Genomic DNA, 21,312 nt, shown 5'->3' on the forward strand with positions numbered 1-21,312 from the left:
TTCCTTGCCCTCCTTCTCTATCTGTCTGAACCCTGGGGTCTGGGGAAGGCGTCTTTTCTGTGAAAATCATGGGAAAAGGAGAGAGGAAAGAGAAATCAAGTTATGGAGACCTGAGAGGTTCTGAGGTTGATGGTTTATGAAATCCAGTCTGACTTAAGTCCTAAAAGGGTGGCTCGGTGCATCTGTCATGATGCTCTCTGAAGTCACTCTTGGTAACCCATCCATACGGAGCGACCTATAATGGGAGCACCCCAACTAGCCACGAGCAAAATATCTCTGAAAACCTGCTTCTAGTTTCCACCCAGAGGCCCTTTTAGGGAAACTCTCTCTCCTTAGGTGACAGTCCATTGAAATCAAGCCTATCAACCGTCCACACCTTACGTGCCCCATAGCAGCTCCATTGGGCGCACGTGTGACACACCATCTGACGAGGATCCGTCGTGTTTATTTAGGGTATCGCTCTAATCTAGACCAGAGCTCCTTCCCCTCCCCCTCTCCCAGATCCATATTTAGCCATCTGAGGGTAATACATGTCATCAAGCTTTACCATCTGTCTTCACCACTATGGAATAATGCAGAAGTTTGTGTTCTTGTACTCATGGGGCAGGCAATAAAGCTTTCTCCCTTGGCCTCAGTGTTAATAGAATCGCAGAGAGCTAACCTTGTCCATCATTTTACAATTTGGGGAACTGAGGTCAGCCCTGAGAGCTGGCTTGATGTGCCTACACCACAGCTCGCGGCAACGCCAGATCGTTAACCCACTGAGCGAGGCCAGGGATGGAACCCGCATCCCCACGGATGCTGGTTGGGTTTGTTCCTGCCGAGCCATGAAGGAATTCTTGATTGGACAGCGTCCTTTTCTCCAGTCTGAGTCTTTGGAGTTCTCTGAGCGGCAAAGCTCAAGACACCTATTTCTTTGTTCACATCATATTATTATTTTCATGCTAAGAAGACTATATAGTTTATGGAATATACATACATATTGTGGTCACGACTGGGTATAAGACACAGAGCACCTTTGCCACAGAAACCTCTTTGGCATTTTGGGAATTTGAAGTAGCACGGAGAGTACTTGTTTATCATTATATTTAGTAATTGCTATTTAACAATGACATTAGTAATAAGGACTATTTATTGTGTGTTTTCCATGTGTCAACTCTGTACTTAGGTGTACATGATCACTAAGGGTTTTATACATCGAAGCGCACTTGATATTCTCAGCAACTCCGTGTTGTCGATATTTTCACATCCCATTTTACAGAGAGAGAAACCAAGGCTTAGGGAGGTTAAGAAACTATTCTAAGGTCGTGGTCACACAGGGAGTCAGTTGGTCAGTCCAGATCCAATTGCAGACCTAGCCCGTGTTCTTAACAATTTGGCCTCAGTGACTTCTTTTTGTAGATATTTCCTTGGGAAATTTGCTTTACCCAGTCAGTCTCTTAGCTTTTATTTAATAACCAAAAGCCGGACACATGCGTGTTTTTCCTAGTCCTGGTTCTTCTACAGGGGGAGGTCAAAATCAAATTTAAAACATGTCCTAAGAGGTCTTGGCACCGGACTAAGTAACAAGGCATCACAAATGCTTCATTTACATCCTCCGTGTCTGAGGAGCTAAAGTCTGCGACCTCAGGAGCTCCCAAGGGGACTTTGCTCAAAGGTCTAGTGACAAAGAGGTATCCATGACAACCACGTATGAGTGACCCAATGTGAGTCTTCAGATAGAGTCCAGGAGAATATTTGATGTCCCTGCCACTATGCTTGGACTTTCACTATTTGGCATTTTAAATAAATAGTAGTAGAAGTTGAAAAATATGGTGCCTGCCCATGAATCCCACATGCCAGGTTCTATGCTAAGCCAAACTCTCCATGTACGGCAGTGTTATGATAATTGCATCAAGAAGATGCTTTTCTTATTTTCATGATGAAACCAAGGCTCAGAGAGGTGAAATACCTTGGCCAAGGTTGCCCAGCTTCTGCTTGGTAAAAAATGAGTATGTGAAAATCATGTGAATGATTTGTTTGATTCATTGTAAAGGCTATTATGTGTAATTAAACAGAGACTGTGGGTTGACAAAGATAAAAATGTCTTGGAAGGAAATGTCAAGATTTAGAGGAATGATTTTTTTTTTTTAGAGTATGTTTTGAAGTAGACCTATAGGTCTGTTTTACATTATTTTTCATGTGACATGTCAGAAAGATTGCCCATGGAGGAGGTTATAAACCCAGACTGTATTAATAACCTTTACTTTGAAATGTGATCCCAAAGACCTTTCCTTTGTCTAAAGCTGGGCTGGCCTTGAGATGAAATCCCTCAGCAGACAGGACACCGTCTCTAAGGCTGATCTCATCGTCTGGAGCTCTTTCACCTGCAGTGAAGGAGAATTCGTTTGACCCTTTCATGAAATTCAGATTCCGTCACATTTATGCAGCCCTGTTTAAGTGGCCAGCACCAAATATGGTTGCTTTTGAGTAGGTTTTTTTGTTTAACCAGAGGCCTAGCAGAGTTCCTGATACATAGGTAGCTGTTCAGAAAATAAAGAAATAGTTTTATCCTCACCACATCTCTGAGAAGTGGTTCCTAAATTTGTCACAAATTTGCAGATGTGTAAACCTTGCACCATGTGAGGCTTGGAGAGTAAGCAACATGCTCAAAGCCGTGTCGTTGTATATATAGGTAATGAAGTCTGATTTCAGATGCAGAAAATGCCAAGGATGGCACCCTTCATGTTACATCTATAGCCAATTTTTTGAAAAACCTCAAGGGAAAAAATCCACAGCAAATTTTTAGAGTCCTGATGATTTCTCCTCTCTGACCTGAGCACGAATTCCCACAAAAACCAAGGACTAGATGATGAGTTAATCAATGAAAGGAGGTGCTTGTAGTATCCATGGCTCATCACATTGCTCTTTCTTGCAGTTCCCCAAGTGGCTGGGATCCATTAGAGACTGAAGCCGCAGAGATCATTGTCGGCGCTGTCCCCATTTCTCGGAGCAGAAGCCAGCAGAGAGCTGTTGGAACACATCCCTTTCGCACAACAGGTTGCTATTGAGGTTTTTTTCATGTTGCCACCTGAGCAGTTGCTTGTGCTTTGATCACTGGGCTGATTTTAGAGATCAAATCAGCTTCTGCTTCTTGACTGGGTGGGGTTTGGGGTGCAAGGGTTGGGGTATAACAGATCCGAGCTTCACCACCAAGGGAGAGCAGGTTAGACAGGTGGGGTCGGGTGGCTCCACTGAGGTGGGCCCCCTGTTTTATCAGCTTGCCAATGAAGAAGCTCCCCATCATCACACACGGGAAAAAAGACTCAATTTCTCCCCTTCTCTTTCTTGATCCAGTTGAAGACCGGCCTTTAGAGGTTTCCCAAGTAGATGGTGCATCTCCTTTGGATGGACTGGACCAAGTAATAGGCTGCAAACTGCTCTGAGGTCCCGAGAACACCGACACTTGTGGTTTTCATTCCCCGTGTTGAATGGCGTTTGCTTCCGCAGTCCACTGAGGGCTCGTTTCCTCAGGATTCTGAACTTGAAACTAGGAACCCTTGCTGGGAAGATGCTGAGTTCCATCAAATGTGTGTTGGTGGGAGACTCCGCTGTGGGGAAAACCTCCCTGTTGGTGCGCTTCACCTCCGAAACCTTCCCCGAGCACTACAAGCCCACGGTGTACGAGAACACGGGCGTGGACGTCTTCATGGACGGCATCCAGATCAGCCTGGGCCTCTGGGACACAGCTGGCAACGACGCCTTCCGGAGTATCCGCCCCCTGTCCTACCAGCAGGCGGACGTGGTGCTGATGTGCTACTCCGTGGCCAATTATAACTCCTTCTTGAACCTGAAGAACAAGTGGATCGGTGAAGTCAGGAACAACCTGCCCTGCACCCCCGTGTTGGTGGTGGCCACCCAGACGGACCAGCGGGAGGTGGGGCCCCACCGGGCCTCCTGCGTCAGTGCCGTAGAAGGCAAGAGACTGGCCCAGGACGTGAGAGCCAAGGGCTACTTGGAGTGCTCAGCCCTCAGCAACCGGGGGGTGCAGCAGGTGTTTGAGTGTGCCGTCCGAACTGCCGTCAACCAAGCCAGGAGACGCAACAGAAGGAGGTTCTTCCCGCTTAATGAGTGCAAGATCCTCTAAACCTCAGAGACTGCACCCAGCACGCACTCACCGCCAAGACTAATGGGCACGGAAGAGCGGGCCGGCCAGCAAGGATTGATGCGCCTTCCGGGTACGTCCTGACTGCGTTTCCTTTCGGATACAGTTGTGGATGAGACTGGCTATTTTAACTAAATACAGTCTACAAATGAAGAACTCTTTGCCAAGTACAATTAGAGGATCCCTTGGGAAACTGTAATGAATATTCTCTCTTCGACTAAAAAAAAAAAAAAACCAAAGTGGTCTCCATAATTTTGGACAATGAAGTGAGTTTTCCAAAGAATTTCATATTTAAAGACACATTTTATTTAAATAACAAAATGACTAGCACTTGGATATAGTTAGTATTCACACTTGGAAATTCCTTTCCTACCTACTCACAAACACAAACTGACATATGAGTGAAATGACCGTCTAGGGCTCTACCATATGTTTGTAATGTTATTCTTTTCACCTGAAGTAGTAACTGTGTTGAAACCACTTGCCTGCTAGATTTTACTAAGTAATCAAATTTGAAAATTATTAACTGATCCTTGCAATTAGTTTTCTACCCACTTGTTATTCAGAGTTGTATTAAAATACAGTTTAAGGACATAAGAGACTTTAATACTGCCTAATGATTTTAAACAGCTATCATTTTATGTCACTGAAATTATTTTTAAAAAGCATTTCTTATTTATGGTATGGCCTTTCGCCCAAAGAACTCCAATTATGCCCTGTCTTCCTCTCTTACTCACCAACACAGATGGAAAGGAAACCTTTCAGGTAGAGAATCACCTCCAAGTGATGGCAGCAGAACTTGGAGCAGAAGCGAGGCAGTCTTACTTTCATTTTGGAGAGATGCACGTTGCCTGCTTCTTCGGACACTGGGGTTTCCTATCTGGTTGTAGGTCTTGTGAAAGAGTAGGCTCCAAGTTCCATATGATGGTGATTTAGCAAATTTGCCATTTGAGCTCTCAACTGAGCTGGCCTGGCAACATAATTTATTAATTTTAGGATCTAATCATGAACGTGTCTACATGTATATTCTTGTGTTTAAAGGAAAAATATAGAATTTGTAGCTTTTACTATTTTATGAATATGAAACACCCTAGTGGACAAAAGTCATAAATTCCAGGCACAGGGAACGGGAAAACAGTATAGCAATTACTTAAATAATAAAGCAGTTATCAGGGGGAAACACTGAATAAATAGGGACACCCCTTTAACACCCATTCTATCAAATAGCTTAAAAGCGATGGTTATTGACCATCGGTTAAAGTTAGGAACAGAGGCCTGTGTAATTTAAGAAATTGTGAAGGCTGGAACCCAGGCGTTTCCTTTCCTCACCTAATCAAATAAAACCTAGACCCACTGTGAACCACTTTTATTAAAGTACATCTTTGTTTTATAGAATAATGTGCCACAACACAACAATGGTAAGGCAGCAGCATAAATGGCTACGTTGACATAACCAAACCAACTAAGTTCCCTTAGGTGGCCAATTCTTTATAGCTCTGATCTGTGCCAGAGTCAAATGAGTTCTCATCTCCACACTGCCCTCTCTTTTTCTTCTCTCATCCACATCCAGTACAAGGGCTGGGACCAGGGTCTTAGTCTCTAGGGCTGAGGTTCCCTCAATAACCTGGGGCTGACTTATCTGCCTTCGCCCAGACAGCTCCAAGTCTCCAGGCCCATGGCTCGTCCTTGCCTCTCTGTCACCTGGTCCCTTGACTTGAAAGCTACTTTATCCAGCTCTCTCTATGGGGCGTCACAAGTCTGACCAGGCAGGGGACCAGGGGAGCAACGGGAGCTCATCCCTTCTTGATATCTCTGTTGATCCTCTCCTCTTCTCCAGCAATTGCAAATGGTCTTCAATAATTGGTGCAGACTTTCCTTCAGGGCCAGGCTTTAGGGCGAGGGCGGGGGGAGGTATTTAACATGATAGCAGGAATAAATTTCTAATGACTATAATTGGCGCTCCCCAAGAATTCTTTCTTTTCCTTCTTTCTTTCTCTCTTTTCCATCTCTCTCTTTTCCATTTTTCTTTCTTTCCCTTCTTTGTTCCTTCTTTCTTTTTCTTTCCCTCCCTCCTTTCCTTCCTTCCCTCCTTCTGTTCCCCCTTTCTTTCTACCTCTCTTTCTTTCTTTCCACCCCTCCCTTCCTTCCTTCTTTCAGGAGACTGGTGTAGGGATGATGGGTAGGGATCTGAAAATGAGAAGGGCCCAGATGCTTGATTCTAAGTGAGGGAAGAGGAGACGGAGGAAGCAGTAGAGGAGGGAAGGCCAGAGAGTGCACGGCCAACGACTTGGCCTTCCACCCAGGCAGACACACACAGGAGCCCTCTGCTTATCGGCTGGACCCAAGCTTAAAGGCTCCCTCTGGGAACCCTCACACTTGAGAAAAGGAAGTAAGCTGTCCCCAGTGATGTGGCCTGGACGAAAGGGAGGCCAGCTGGTGTCTGTCTTCCCTCCTGGACCACCATTCTTGAAGGCAGAGCCGCCTTCTGTTCCTCTCCATGTGCTCCAGGCCAAGCTCAGGGAAGGAACCATAGCTCAACAATGTTGTCTTGCATTGAATTGGAGAGAAGGACAAGAATTGGGTTGATGTGCTGCAAAGTGGTTATGGGAAGTGGAGGTGAGGGACCCTCACGAGCCTTGCAGGGGGAAGAAGTCATTCTGTAGGAATCCATGCAGTGCAGGTTCTACATGACTGAATACTGACTTTTCCTGCCTCACTCAGGCTTGTATTTCTCACATTTCTAAACTTGCAGTACCTTTTTTTTATAGACTATTGTATATCAATTCGTAACCATCTCAAATAGCAACATAAATCTGCCCTTGTTTACACTGAAGCGTTGGTTTGAATGGTTGACTCACCCTATCCTGACACTGACTAAATGGGGCGGCAGAAGCTAGGGTGATGAAATTAGGCCGAGTGATAAGAAAGCAGAAAGCATCCCAATGGTTTGAGTTTGCTGAGGGCTTTGGATGTGCCAGGCCCTGTGCTAAGTGCCTGAGTGTGTGTCATCTCCCTCGTGTGCGTATCACCTTACAAGAGGAAACTGAGGCCTGGCACGTTGACTGACAAGCCCAAAGCCACACAGCAAGGGGAGTGGCAGCACTGGGAGTGGCAGCACCAGGAGGGGCGTGTGGGTCTGCCAGACTCCAAAGCTCTGCTCAAAACCACTGTGTCCCACTTCCGCCCATAGCAGCCCGACTGTATGGCTTTGTCACATCCCATCTCATGTAACCTTATAGGCCCCAACCCTACCAGTCAAGTGGCCTGTATTTGAAAACTTATTTTCAATAAAATATTCCAAGCCTGATCTTCATCCTCTCCTTTGACTTTTCTTTCTGCCAGTGAGAAAGGGATCCACCTAGGTCACCGAGCACCATCATTTGCAAAGGTGTCTGCTTTTTTTTAGGCCAGAGGCCACAGCAACGCAGGATCCGAGCCTCGTCTGCAACCTACACCACAGCTCACGGCTCGCCGGGTCCTCAACCCACTGAGCAAGGCCAGGGTTCGAACCCTCAACCTCATGGTTCCTAGTTGGTATTCGTTAATCACTGAGCCATGACGGGAACTCCTGCAAAGGTGTCTGCTTTAACCCTTGGCTTTTAAGTATGATTCTGTAGGCTGATTGCATGTGAACAGGTTTTCACCAGAAAGGATAAATAAGCCACAGAAATTACTCATGATGTAACCTTCCTAAAGAGTACTTGATTCAACCTAAAGTTCACATTTTGGTCGATTCTAAAGTATATCCTGACATCGGGTTCCGTCATGGCTCAATGGTTAACAAACCCGATTAGTATCCATGAAGACGAGGGTTCGATCCCTGGCCTTGCTCAGTGGGTTAAGGACCCAGCATTGCATGAGCTGTGGTGTAGGTCGCAGATGCAGCTTGGATCCCGCGTTGCTGTGGCGTAGGCCGGCAGCTATAGCTCCGATTCGACCCCTAGCCTGGGAGCCTCCATATGCTGCGGGTGCTGCCCTAAAAAGCCAAAAAGACAAAAAAGAAATAAATAAAATATATCCTGACATGGAACTTCATACTTAATGGCACATAGACAGTCATAAAGAGGGAGTAAGAGGCCAGAGAGCTGTGACATCTTTTGGAGCAACAGAGTTTAGGTCATATGTCTTTCAGCCTCAGTTTCCCTAACTTAAAATAGATATTCATTCCTGGGTTACTCTGAGAATTAGTTCGATAATGGTGGTGGAAGTGCTTTATGCCTACAAACTATTGTTCAAACGGTTGTGTCATTATGTTTGGTAGATCTCTAAGCAGATAGATGGGCTGAACCTTCTAGATTAGATTAGATCAGAATATTCTAGAACTTGTTGCGAAAGTGGGCCACATGATGGCAAAATGTCACCCACAAAAGCAGGCACCATTTGTAGCGATGTCAAATAGATTAAGATGAGTAAAATGATACATAAAGATTGATAGGAACAAACTGTATTGGAATGCTGACTGGTTCCAGGTTTGTGCTAGGCACTTTACAGACACTGTCTCATTAAATACTCAGAACACGCTCATAAGGGAGATATTATTCTCTTTCTGTTGATAAGAAATGGGGGCTTAGACTGATAGATGGTTGTACTTCCCTTGTGCAGTATTTCTCAAAATGTCCCAGATTTATTATGTGATTTTGGGGTAATTAAACTTGACCAGCTAAAAAGTATATGGCGAATTCTATTTCATGTTCATTACACTGGCTCATTTAGCTAAGATGGTGAGAATGATCTTGCTACAGGCTGATTAGGGCTCAGCGGCCTTCCTGCATGAGCTTCCTTTTGTCACTTTTCCTGCGAAGAAGTTCCCGTCGTGGTGCAGTGGTTAACGAATCCGACTAGGAACCATAAGGTTGCAGGTTCGATCCCTGGCCTTGCTCAGTGGGTTAACGATCCGGCGTTGCCGTGAGCTGTGGTGTAGGTCGAGGACTCGGCTCGGATCCTGCGTTGCTGTGGCTGTGGTGTAGGCTGGCGGCTACAGCTCCGATTCGACCCCTAGCTTGGGAACCTCCATATGCCGTGAGAGCGGCCCAAGAAAAGGCAAAAAAGACCAAAAAAAAAAAAAAAAAAGTAGTCTCAGGTGTTCCTCTCTCACCATCCTGGTGGTCTCTGCTGGCCTGTCCCCACTCTCCCTACTTCCATTTTCCACCCTCGGCTGCCCTCCCCTGTGACTGGGAGGCTAACCCAGTGGAAGGCATCACCCAGGATCCCCTCCTGTCTGCCTTCCACGGGGATACACTTGGTGGGAGACTCTGGCTGGAAGTCAGAAGGTAGGAGAGGATAGCTGGATGTTTTTTCCTCCTTTTTTTTCTGCTTCGATGATGCTTATCTGTCCCTCCCACGTGCTGAACAGCTTCTCCTCCAAGTCTCTAGGTTTCATGGGGCCCCAGGATGGTATTTCCTCACTCTGCCCCTCAGCCCTACAGGAGATAATGGCTCCTGCAGGTGCTAATATTAAGAAGCGGCAACATTCCCCTGTGTTCCCTTTATTCAGACCTCTACAAGTGCTGCCTCATTCAAATCTCTGCATCTGAACCATTCGGAATAAACTTGGTTTTCTATGGGATTTTGACAGATATACTCACTAAGTATTAAAAGTCAGATATCTATATGTTTTGGGATTAGGCACTCAAAACCCTTCTGAAGGATGTGGATTTGGCAGCCTGGCTAACTGCTCTGTCTTGAGCCTCAAAACCCAGGAAATATTACTCTCTGACTTCTATTTGCTTGGAAGAGAAAGGAGTAATTGATTAACTCTAATCTGAATAAGAAAAAGAATAGTTCTGGGATAGCATATTCAAGAATTGTGGTGCTTCTAATGACATTAATATTAAGGTGCTGATTTTTTCATTTTTTATTTATTTTTATTTTTTGCTTTTTAGGGCCGCACTTGTGGCAACTCCATGGATTTCCCAGGCTAGGGGGGGGGTCTAATCAGAGCTACAGCTCCTGGCCTATACCACAGCCACAGCAATACAAGATCCGAACCACACCTGCAGCCTACACCACAGCTCACAGAAACACCAGATTCTTAACCCACTGAGTGAGGCCAGGGATCAAACCGCGTCCTCATGGTTGCCAGTCTGGTTCGTTAAGCACTGAGCCGTGACGGGAGCTCCCAATGTCATTTAAAAAAGGGGGTTATCTCTTCTGGGAGAGAAGAGAATATGATTGAGCAGGGTCATCCAGTGGTGTCACAGGTACTGGTAATATTCTATTTCTTAAGTTTAGGAAGTGGGAACATGAATGACAAGATAATTTTTTTTCTGTTATTTCCTTTTCAAAAGTATTCTGATGTTTTATACACTCTTTTGTGGGCCTGATACAATTCATAATTTGTGTGTGTGTGTGTGTGTGTGTGTCTTTTTGCCATTTCTGTGGCCGCTCCCGCGGCATATGGAAGTTCCCAGGCTAGGGGTTGAATCAGAGTTGTAGCCACCGGCCTGCGCCAGAGCCACAGCAACGCGGGATCCGAGCCGCGTCTGCGACCTACACCACAGCTCACAGCAGCGCTGGACCCACTGCACAAGGCCAGGGATCGAACCTGCAACCTCATGGTTCCTAGTCGGATTCGTTAACCATGGAGCCACGACGGGAACTCCACAATTCATAATTTTTGACTTTTTTTTTTTAATTCTGGTTGTACAAATTGCCAGAACTCGAATTCCAACAGTGCCACTCACAAGCTTTGCGGACTTGGGCAGGTTAACTAGCCTCTCTGCGCATTAGTTTCCTCGTCTATAAAGTGGAGAAAACAATATCACAGGACAGTGAGGGATACAAGGAATGAATACAGCTGAAGACTGCATTATGTCCGGCACAGACAACGTTTCCAATAAATGGCAGCTATATGATGATTCGCTTGTCCTATTACACACCTCAGCGTTTGGAGGATCTTGCCCTGTAGTGGATGAAAGTGCTAAGCTCTTGGGACTGCGAAGGTGACCTTCCCAAAGCTCTGTGAGTTGGTGGCAGACCCAGCCCACCTCCCTCTCCCTACCACCTTTCCGTTCCCCCACTGGACCGGGACGTTCTTAGCACCAAGACTGCAAATGGCCAAAATTGCTGCTTTTGTGTCATTAAGGATCTAGTTAGGTAGGGATAGCTGTGTACGTGCAGATAATAATTACATACACAAATCTGATAAATGGGGATGGGTGATCAGTGCTATGAAGAAATCAATTAGGACAGGGGAGAGAGAATACTCAGTAGTTAATTCTTCTGATTGAGGAGAAGCCTGGATGATGTAGACAGACTGCATCGCTTAAAAATAAACCAGCCCTCTGAAAGAGAAAGCAGGCTTAACTTTTTCTCTGCTGGCCTCAAAAAAGGGACACAGGTACTTTTCACCATGATTAGTGTTCAATACCCAGTTCCCTCCAGAAGTGACTGACGTCGCCGAGGATTCCAGCTCACCGGCCTGTTGGATCAGCAAAGAGATTGGCACAGAAAAGTGACACGATTTGCACAAACAGGGTGATGCTGGGGCTGGCACGGGCAGGTGGTTTCCAACAGATTCTGAAAACAAGGAAGGAAATGACTAGAACTCAGGGGTTAGATAGGGCTCTCTGGGCCCTGAGGAGTGATTCCAAGAATCTGTGTGTACGTGATGCACGGACTTGAGAAACAGCAAGGTGGCAGCGCACTAGAGCCCATTCGATGATGCAGGTGGCGGGCTTGTCTTTAAGGCCATGTTGTTTCAATAGGACATAGTAAGGTACCCGGATCTGTCTTCTGTTGGTGGAACTTTCACACTGATGGAAAGAGGCAGGAGGTGCAATTTTCGACAGAGCTGCCAGAATTAACCAAAGGGCAGTTGTTAGATGGCAAAGTGGTCATCTCGGGGAACTAAGATTTTGATTGAAGGTTTTTTAAAACAAGTTTTCAAAAAGCCTCCAATATAGCATCGCATGCATGTGCTTCTCAAATACACCTCTCCCTCCGCCTTGTCTTCTCCCCTTCATCATTTCTCTCTGCAGCCAGGCACCCCTGTCACCCATCCTTGGTCGCTCTGAAATGGTGCCAGCATCTGAAATGCTGCCGTACCCACAGAAGATGCTGAACTCTATTGCTTTTCTTTTCTTTTTCTTTTTTTGGTCTTTTTGCCATTTTCTTGGGCCAATCCTGCGGCACATGGAGGTTCCCAGGCTAGGGGTCGAATCGGAGCTGTAGCCGCCAGCCTACGCCAGAGCCACAGCAACGCGGGATCCGAGCCGCATCTGTGACCTACACCACAGCTCACGGCAACACCGTACCCACAACCCTCTGAGAAAGGTGAGGGACGGAACCCGCAACCCCATGGTTTCCAGTCGGATTCGTTAACCACAGCCACGACGGGAACGCCTGAACTCTATTTCTTCAATGACTCAATGCTCATTATCACCATCTCACGATTCATTCGTCTAGCGCTTTAAAGGTGTCTAAAGCGCTTTTCCATGTCTTATGGTGAAATTGCTAGTATGTGCTCAGCATTCTATAAATGATCAAAGTCTTTGTGTGTGTTGTCTCCCATGACATCGAAACAATGGTGCGGGTTATTGTTATTTGGCCCATTCTGCAGGTAAGGAAGCTAAGGCTTAGGAAGGCTAAGTGCCTCATCTACTCACACCTAATGCATGCTGGGCAGAATGGGATTGTACTTAGCTCTCCTGGCTCCAAACTCCCTTTTTGCTACTTCCCCAGGCTTGCATCTGAGGCTCAAGATGACCCTGTGAGGCTGTGGGAGAGGGGAGCCTCTAGAAGGCAATGTGACCTGTCCAGGGCCCAGGTACTGACCAGAAGTGGGCTCTCTGTTTCTAAGCCCTGGCGGTCACTATTATCATGCTTATTATCAGAACACATTTTTAAAAAATGGGACCCCCTCCTGTGTGGTTGTCCACTAAGCACTCATGAGGTGAGTTAAACAGACATGAATTATGTTCTCTGCTCCACAAATGGAAAAGTCACAAGGAAATTTTCTGTTCATCTAGGTCCCAAACCATGTTTGCATTAATTCTTTGGATACTGCATGCAAACTCATACTAACTTTTTCCTCTCCTGTTAGTGTATAAACTTCCATTGAGGGTCTAATATCTAAATCAACATGGCTGGAACATTTTCTTCTGTTTCTCATTATTTTTGCTAAAGTATGATAATCATTTTATGTTATATAATATTACTGTTTATATAATGATATATTATATCATATATCACTATATTATATTACATTACCCTGTATATTATATTATATTAATAATGTGATATTGTTAGACTCACAATTTTAGAATTGGAAGAGACCTCAGGGAGGATTTAGCCCAACCTCATCGCTTTGCAGATGAGGAAGCTGACTCTCCTGGCTGCCCAGGGACACAGAGCTGGACACACGGCTGGCTGCAGGAAAAGCTGGGACTTGAGTGTCAGGTCTTGGCTCCCAGGGGCTCTTTCACCTTCCCTCAGGCCTCAGACCTCCCCAGGCTCTACCTTGGAGTTCTGGGCTCTGTGTCTATTTGTCTCAGGTTTCAATGATGGAAGTTTAAAGGTTTACCCTTTGCTTAAAATGTCAGAGGCATTGGCAGGTGATTAAAAAAAAAATAAAGAAAATGTCAGAGGGAAAGGCCAACACGTGAAACCAGTAGCAGTAGAGGCGCAGGAAGACACAGAACACGACAGCCAGCCAGCAGCACTGCCTCACCTGTTCATAACAAGCTCAGCAGCCAGAGCTATGAGTCCCGCACAACTCACAGCTGGGGGGGTGGGGGGTGGGGGAGCCCAAGGGAGGTCCCTTCCTCCACCAATGCTGAGGCGGGAACTCTGCAAGCCAGCCTGGTTGGGACAGGTTAAAGCCATCAGAAAGAATCATTTTCCATAGATAAGTATTTCTACACCTGCTCCCCTGCCCCCAGATTATACAAATATTGCACAATTATTGTTGAAAAAAATTAGAAAAAACAAAGAGCAAAGCGAAAGATACTCATTAAAATCACTCTGATAATCACTGTTACATCATCTTTTGTGTTGATACCTCCAGAATTCTTTTCTTATATGCATTATGTGTATATTTTTAAAAAATAGGATCATATGGTACAATCTGATTTTCACTCTACTTTTGAAGGTTTACTATAGAGTGAACAGCTTTTTATGTCAGCATGCTAATAAATATATATACTCCTACGCTGCTGTGTGTAAAAGGCAGCATGGTAACTATCCCAGATTTTCCAAGGACCCTAAAACCTCATTTGTTAATTGCATCTATGGGTGTCAACTGAACTTTGTACTAGAAGGGTGTGTGTGTGTATGTGTCTTTGCTTAAAGCCATAGTAAAAACCAGACATATCTGGCACTGTGTACTTTATGTACATTTATTTTCTTGTAAGCACCCAAGATGAAGTTAATTTTATCATCCTCATTGTACAGATGAGAAAACTTACCGAAGGTCAGGCAGCTGGCATGTGTCAGAGTCAAGATTCAGCTCAGGCACTGGCCCACGCCAGTGCTCCTGACACCATACTTCCAAGAATGGTTCCCCTGTTTGGTACCACACTCCAGCTCCTCAGTTACACGACTGGGAGGACCTGTAGGAAAATCCAGGTCCAGAACGAAAAGGCTTATTATGACAAATGTCAAGTCCAGAGAGTTCTTTACCTTAAGTGCGTTACAGAGTTTAGCAACCACCTGTCCAGCTCTTTTGTAAGTGCAGCTCTTTTGCTTTGGTCTTCTTTGCCCATCTTCCCCCCACTGTCCTCTCATCTTTTTCTACCTTCTCTGCCCTGCCTGCGGGCTTGGGTTCCAAATAGAAGGTTCCCAGGTGGTGGCTTAAGCCCTTCAGAGAGACAGAGCTATGAAACAAACACACCTCTTTTTGGTCCCTATTGACAGTTGTCAGATAGAACTAGTTGGCATTAATCTCTCACAGTCACTTTCCTCTATTTTAACAGACCCCCTCCCAGGAAGGGCTTGGGGGGGGGGCTTGGGGAGGACGGAAAGGGGGGGAAGGGGGGCAGAAAACCCCCATCCTGCCACAACACAGAGCCTCGGATTTTGCTCTGCTTTGATGCTAACGTCTCTGATGCTCCCCGGTTCGTTCTGAAGTTTGGGGGTGGGGTAGGGAGGAGGGCGCGAGGGCCGCTCAGCCTCCAAGCTATGGCATAGCTCTAAGAAGCCATTCGATGGGGACCCTTGAACAGACACCTCTATTTCTCTCTCTCCAAAAAACAAAAAACAAAACATAAAAAGACAGCCATCTGGGTAAGTCTGTTGTTAGAGCTGACTGGCTGGAGGTCTGTGTAGGACGGGCTCAGGGTTTCTCCTCTTCCAGGAGGATTTTGGAATGGAATTTTTTTTTTTTTTTTTTTTTTTTTGTCTTTTTGCCTTTTCTAGGGCCACTCCCGCGGCATATGGAGGGTCCCAGGCTAGGGGTCCAATTGGAGCTGTAGCCGCCAGCCTAAACCAGAGCCACAGCAACTTGGGATCCGAGCCACATCTGTGACCTACACCACAGTTCATGGCAAGCTGGATCCCCAAGTCACTGAGCAAGGCCAAGGATCGAACCCACATCCTCATGGTTCCCAGTCGGATTCGTTAACCACTGAGCTATGAGGGGAACTCCTGGAATGGAAATTATTATGTGATAAAGTTGTCTGGCCTTTCCAACAAGTCTGTGATCTTCTGATGAAACCTCTCTGGTAAAAGACATTTTCTTTCTTTTTTTTTAAATTTCCAGTCATTACAGACAGTACTGCTTAAAAGCACAATGAGTTCCTAAGAAGAAGAAAAAAAGACAAAGAATTAATAGGGAAAAATGAAGTAGAAAAAGGACATAAAATGAAAGTTCCATTTTTAATTACTAGATTCAATAGACCTTTGTCAGTTGCTAAAAAACTTTCTAAATACATACTCTCGATTTCTGTGCTTGTCTTGCTGTGATCCATAGCAGTCTGCACACCTACCCTGCCTGGTCTTTGGATCACACTTTGAGCAGCTTTGATCAAATGCACTCACTTCTCTGTTTGGAAAATTCACTCATTTACTTATGCATTTATTCTCTGAATAAACATTTACTAAGCTCCTGTTTTAGGCCAAGCATATAGATTGATATCCACCTTCTTACAGTTACTGTGACACTGTGATTATGCGTTATTATTACATAATTAAATTGCAATAGCCATGAAGTGCATCAATATAATGTGGTGTTCACTGTAATAGCATTGAAGAGAAAAAAATCACCCGGACCTGATCAGGGACTGACCCTTTCTGGGTGTGATGTAATTAAAAACCTCCTTCTGGGAAGAAAATCAGTGCTCCTGATAAAACATCTACAAAATTTTCCGATAGATTGTAATGGGATTGAGGCTCGTTCTGGGAAAGCGGTCCCCCCTCGCACGTCCCTCCCTTCATCTCCAGGTGACGTCAGACAACAGTCTAGTTGACCTTTAACCAGATATTTTTTTCCTTCTGTGTCTAGTCTGATTATCTGGCCATTCATATAAAGTATGAGTCCTTGAGCTGGACTCCTACAGACCTCTTCCCTTGAAGAAAGGCTGCAAGAGAGTTTGACATGTGATCATATTTAAAGAGGATGGAAGAGACTAGGCTGATGAGTTGGTGGAGCTGGTGGGAACCAGTGACCTTGAGCAAGCTTTGTAATCTATCCTTCTTTCTTTCCTTCTTTCCTTCTTTCTTTCCTTCCTTCCTTCCTTCTTTCCTTCTTTCTTTCCTTCTTTCTTTCTTTCTTTCTTTCTTCCTTTCTTTCTTTCTCTTTCTTTCTTTCTTTCCTTTCCTTTCTTTTCTTTCTTTTTTTCTTTCTTTCCTTCTTTCTTTCTTTCTCTTTCTTTTCTTTCCTTCTTTCTTTCTCTTTCTTTTCTTTTCTTTCTTTCTTTCCTTCCTTCCTTCTTTCCTTCTTTCTTTCTTTCTTTCCTTTCCTTTCTTTTCTCTCTTTTTTTCTCTTTCTTTCTCTTTCTTTCCTTCTCTTTCTTTTCTTTCTTTCTTTCTTTCTTTCTTTCTTTCTTTCTCTCTCTCTCTTTCTTCCTTTCTTTCTGACTTAAACAACAAATATTTATTTCTTATAGTTCTGGAGGCTGGGAACCCAAAAGCAAAACTCTGGCAGATCTAGTGCCTGGCAAAGTCCACTTCCTGGCTTGAAGACAGCTGCCTTCTGGATGACCCTCACAGAGGGGAGGGAGGAGAAGGGCTGGGGAGGGAGGGAGGGAGAGGGAGCCGTAGCATTTCTGAGTCTCATTTTTGTCATCTATGAAATGGAGAGAAGAGCTCCTCAGGTTGTGAGGATCAGGCGAGGCACTGAATGGAAAGGGCTGGGTGTGTAATGAGTTTGCCATAAGTGTCCACCACTGCTACAATGATGACTATGGACTCCTGGTCTCCTTGACCTCAAAAGCCCTCTGGGACCAAGCTACTCCTCTGCTCCAAATCAAGCTCTGGGTCTTAGCTGGCTGTCGAGGGACTGAGTCTAGAAGGAGCAGACTCACCAGGGGGCTCAGGAAAGGATGTGTCTAGGGCAGCGAAAGCCCAGTCCCTGAGGGGGAGGAGGGGCCTGCAGTGGGTAAGTCAGCCAGCCTTGCATATAGGGTCACACTTCCATTTCCCACACTTTGCAAGTGCCCCCCAAGGAAGAGGGGAGGGCATTGCGCTACCGTCAGCTTGGGGCTGATGCTGGCCGAAAGAGAGCAGGTGTGTGATCTGGAAGCCGGCCAAGCCGACTCAGCCCCCAGCTGGGGGAGAAGGCAGCGGTCCCCTGCGGTTTCAGTTCTGCGGCTGTTCCTCACATGGGCTGTCCTTTGCACAGCTCTGCTCTCCGCTCGAGGCCTGGGCTGAGGGAGGAGGGAGCCCGCCGTATTCGGCTGGGTCTGTTTTTTCCTTTCTGCTCTCAGGAGAAGAAGCACGTTTGCCATGGTGTGAATAATTTTTCTCTTCCAAACCTCAGTCCTTTTCTGAGAAAGCGAAGTTGGTGCGTCTTAGGCTCTGGAAGAGGCATGAGGAGAGAGTTCGGAAGAGCGGAGTCAAGGGAGCGGGAGGAGGGGAGATGGGCGTCTGGCCACCATTCCCAGCCCACATCACGCGGTGGCGACTCAATAAACTGACCCGTCTCTGCCATGGCCCCCTGGGGTCAAGGGAAGAGGAGGCAGGGAAAAGAGGGTGGGGGGGTGGGTAGAGCGTTGTTAGCCTGCAGGGCACCCTTGGGAGAACTAGAAAATGGCGCCTGCTCTGGCTGCACATGGCCCCACACCAGCCCTCAGAGCTTGGCAAGCCCAGCACCGGTTGGATTTCCGTCTCCTCTGCCCCTTCTGTCTAGGGTTTTGTTCAGTGAACAGCCTGCACAACGGTGACCCACAGCCCTGACCGGGGCGGGAAGAAAGATGGATCCTAAAGGCTGTAGAAGATGAAGGCTCACAAGAAACTGAGATAAGAGAAGAGGTAAAACCTTCCCTTGTTAGGGCGCTATATCTGGTGGGTTTATACGTATAGTCCTCTTTCGGAAAGAAAGCCTTATTATTCATTGAGTACAGCCCTTTAGTAATTCCCCACAAGGAATCAGCCCAACCCTGTGTAATCTAGCCCACCCACCCCCACCAAACTTGGACTCTGCCCTGTCCCCTCTTTGCCCCATATTGTTTCCCTTGGGCTCCCCCCAAAAGAAGCTTCCTGGACTTCAGAGTGAATTTCTTTTCTTTTCTTTTTTTGGTCTTTTTGCCTTTTCTAGGGCCATGGAGGTTCCCAGCCTAGGGGTTGAATCAGAGCTGTAGCCGCCGGCCTACGCCAGAGCCACAGGAACGTGAGATCCTTAACCCACTGAGCAAGGCCAGGGATCGAACCCACAACTCATGGTTCCTGTCGGATTTGTTAACCACTGGGCCATGATGGGAACTCCCAGAGTGAAATTTCTACCCTCAACATTTCTGCTACTAATACTCACTACCTCTTCCAGGAAAACTGGTGCCTTGTTCTGCTGAAATAATCTTTTTTTCTTCTATTACCAAAAAACACCTCTTTTAGAGAGAAGGAGAAAAAATATATATATAAGAGGGCAAAGGAACATGAGAGGGGAGAAAATCCTTCCTAGTCACACTCAATTTTTTTCATTAATTCATTTTCCCCTGCTGTGAAGCGAATGCCTAAAACTTGCATCAGATTCTCAAAGGAGTCCACGAGCCCAAAATTTGAAAAGCTGCTGCTCTAGGGAGTTCCGTCATGGTTCAGTGGTTAATGAATCCCTCTAGGAACTATGAGGTTGCAGGTTTGATCCAGGGCCTCACTCAGTGGGTTAAGGATCCAGCGTTGCCGAGAGCTGTGGTGTAGGTCGAAGACTTGGCTCGGATCCTGTGTTGCTGTGGCTGTGGTGTAGGCCGGCAGGTATAGCCCCGATTCGACCCCTAACCTGGGAACCTCCATATGCCGTGAGAGCGGCCCAAGAAAAGGCAAAAAGACGTAAAAAAAAAAAAAAAAAAAAGCTGCTGCTTTAAAATTATCCATGAAATCCAAACAAAAAGGAGGGAGACATTTCAGGGAAGGTTTACTGAATGTATTTTATCCCACTGTCTGACTGTCTGCAGATTATCTCATTTCTTTTAGACCACAGGCGTGAACACTGTGGCTTATTCTCCCCCCTGACTCGGATGCTCCTCAGAATCACATTATTCTAATTGCCAACTCAGAGCCGTCTCATTCTTCAGCTCCTCACCCTCCGTGGTGTCCCCAGAGTTGGCATCTGAAGGGCATCTTTCATCCTATCTTCCACCAAACTCCAAGCAGCTAGTTGGTGTTAAATTTCTCCATAGTCTGGCCCATCCAACCTCCCTGACCTCACCCTGCTCTGTTCTCTAGCCAGCCCTCCATGCCAACCAAGTTGGTCAGGGTACTGCCCACCACACAGGCATCATGACCATCACACAACATGCAGGTCCTTGTCACCCCTCTCCCCTCAGTTTTCCAGAACCTTCTCATCATTTAAGTCCAGCTCTCTGAAGTGATATACCCTGCTTCTATGTTCCCACAGCACCCCATTCCCCACCCCCCCATCCCAGACCCCATGACTGTGAGCTGGAACTCTTACCTGACCTGTCCGTCTCTCCCACTGGTCAGTGAGTTTCCTCTGGGCAGGGCTTGTGTCTGGCCAATATTCCTAATATTGCTCGGAACTATGTATGTGCTTGCTAAATGTTTATTGGGTAACTGAAATCTTCTCTGACAATTATAGCCATGCCTACCCTGTGGCTGTATTTCCCCAATCTTCTCTTATATTTACTGTTTTTACCAGTGACTGATGATCAGGTGAACTGGGAGAGAGCTTATAAAATACAAATTCTCGGCACTCCACCCTAGCTCTACTAAATCAGAATCTAGGGGAGGGGACCCAGAGTCTGTATTTTCACAAACTTCCTTAGATGATTCTGATAACCTAGTTTGCTTCATATCTGCAGTTCTTAAACTGTTTGGTCTTGGGGCCATTTTAAAAATCATTGAAAACCCTGAAGAGTTTTTGTTGATGTGCGTTGTAGTTATTAATGTTAATCTAACTAACATTACAATGGATGACAAAATATTACTATAGTAATTCATTTAAAGCCACAATAATAAATCCATTCAATGTTAACATAAGTGACACATTCTTACATCAAAAATATTTTCCCAAAGACAAATTTTAATGAGAAGAGTACCATTGTTTCATATTTTTGCAAATTGCTTTAATGTCTAACTTAGCAGAGGATAGCTGGATCTCATATCTGCTTCTGCATTCAATCTGGTGCAATTTGCAGTGTGTAGATTTGGATGCAATACCTCAAGAAAATTCAGCTTCACACAAACAGAGAAGTATTTTAACAGCCTTTCCAGAGCATTGTGGATATTTTTCTTTGAAAGTATTCCAAAAATTGATGTTATAATATCTTGAAGGTTGGTTGCACTGTGGAATCTGAAACCATAGTGATGAACTCCGAACACATGTAGAGAATGAGCAAAATAGACAAGTCCTTAATATTATTGTGAATATGGTTTTGACTTTTTCTGGAGAATTCTACAGTGATATGTTGTTCATTATTTTTACAACTTTTTCATGAAGATAATTGTCAGATTATTTAATTCATTCAACAAATATTAGAGTTCCTGCTGTGGTGCAGCAGGATTGGTGGTGTCTCTGGAGCACTGGGATGCAGGTTCCATTCCTGATCTGGCACAACAGA

General features: G+C 45.5%; 1 protein-coding gene across 10 annotated transcripts in view; it reads left to right on the forward strand.

Moving 5' to 3' along the window:
• Positions 1 to 7,452, forward strand: part of RHOH (ras homolog family member H) — a 51,362-nt gene extending 43,910 nt beyond the window's left edge. For 8 of the 10 annotated variants that reach the window (XM_021100351.1, XM_021100346.1, XM_021100352.1 and 5 more), the window contains 2 exons: positions 2,918 to 3,039; positions 3,337 to 7,451. In XM_021100351.1, the coding sequence (XP_020956010.1) occupies positions 3,551 to 4,126 (576 nt within the window). In that variant the 5' untranslated portion in view covers positions 2,918 to 3,039; positions 3,337 to 3,550 and the 3' untranslated portion in view covers positions 4,127 to 7,451. 10 annotated transcript variants of the gene reach the window in all.

The sequence above is a fragment of the Sus scrofa genome, chromosome 8 (genome assembly GCF_000003025.6).
Source record: "Sus scrofa isolate TJ Tabasco breed Duroc chromosome 8, Sscrofa11.1, whole genome shotgun sequence".
In the NCBI taxonomy this organism is placed as follows: Eukaryota; Metazoa; Chordata; class Mammalia; order Artiodactyla; family Suidae; genus Sus; species Sus scrofa.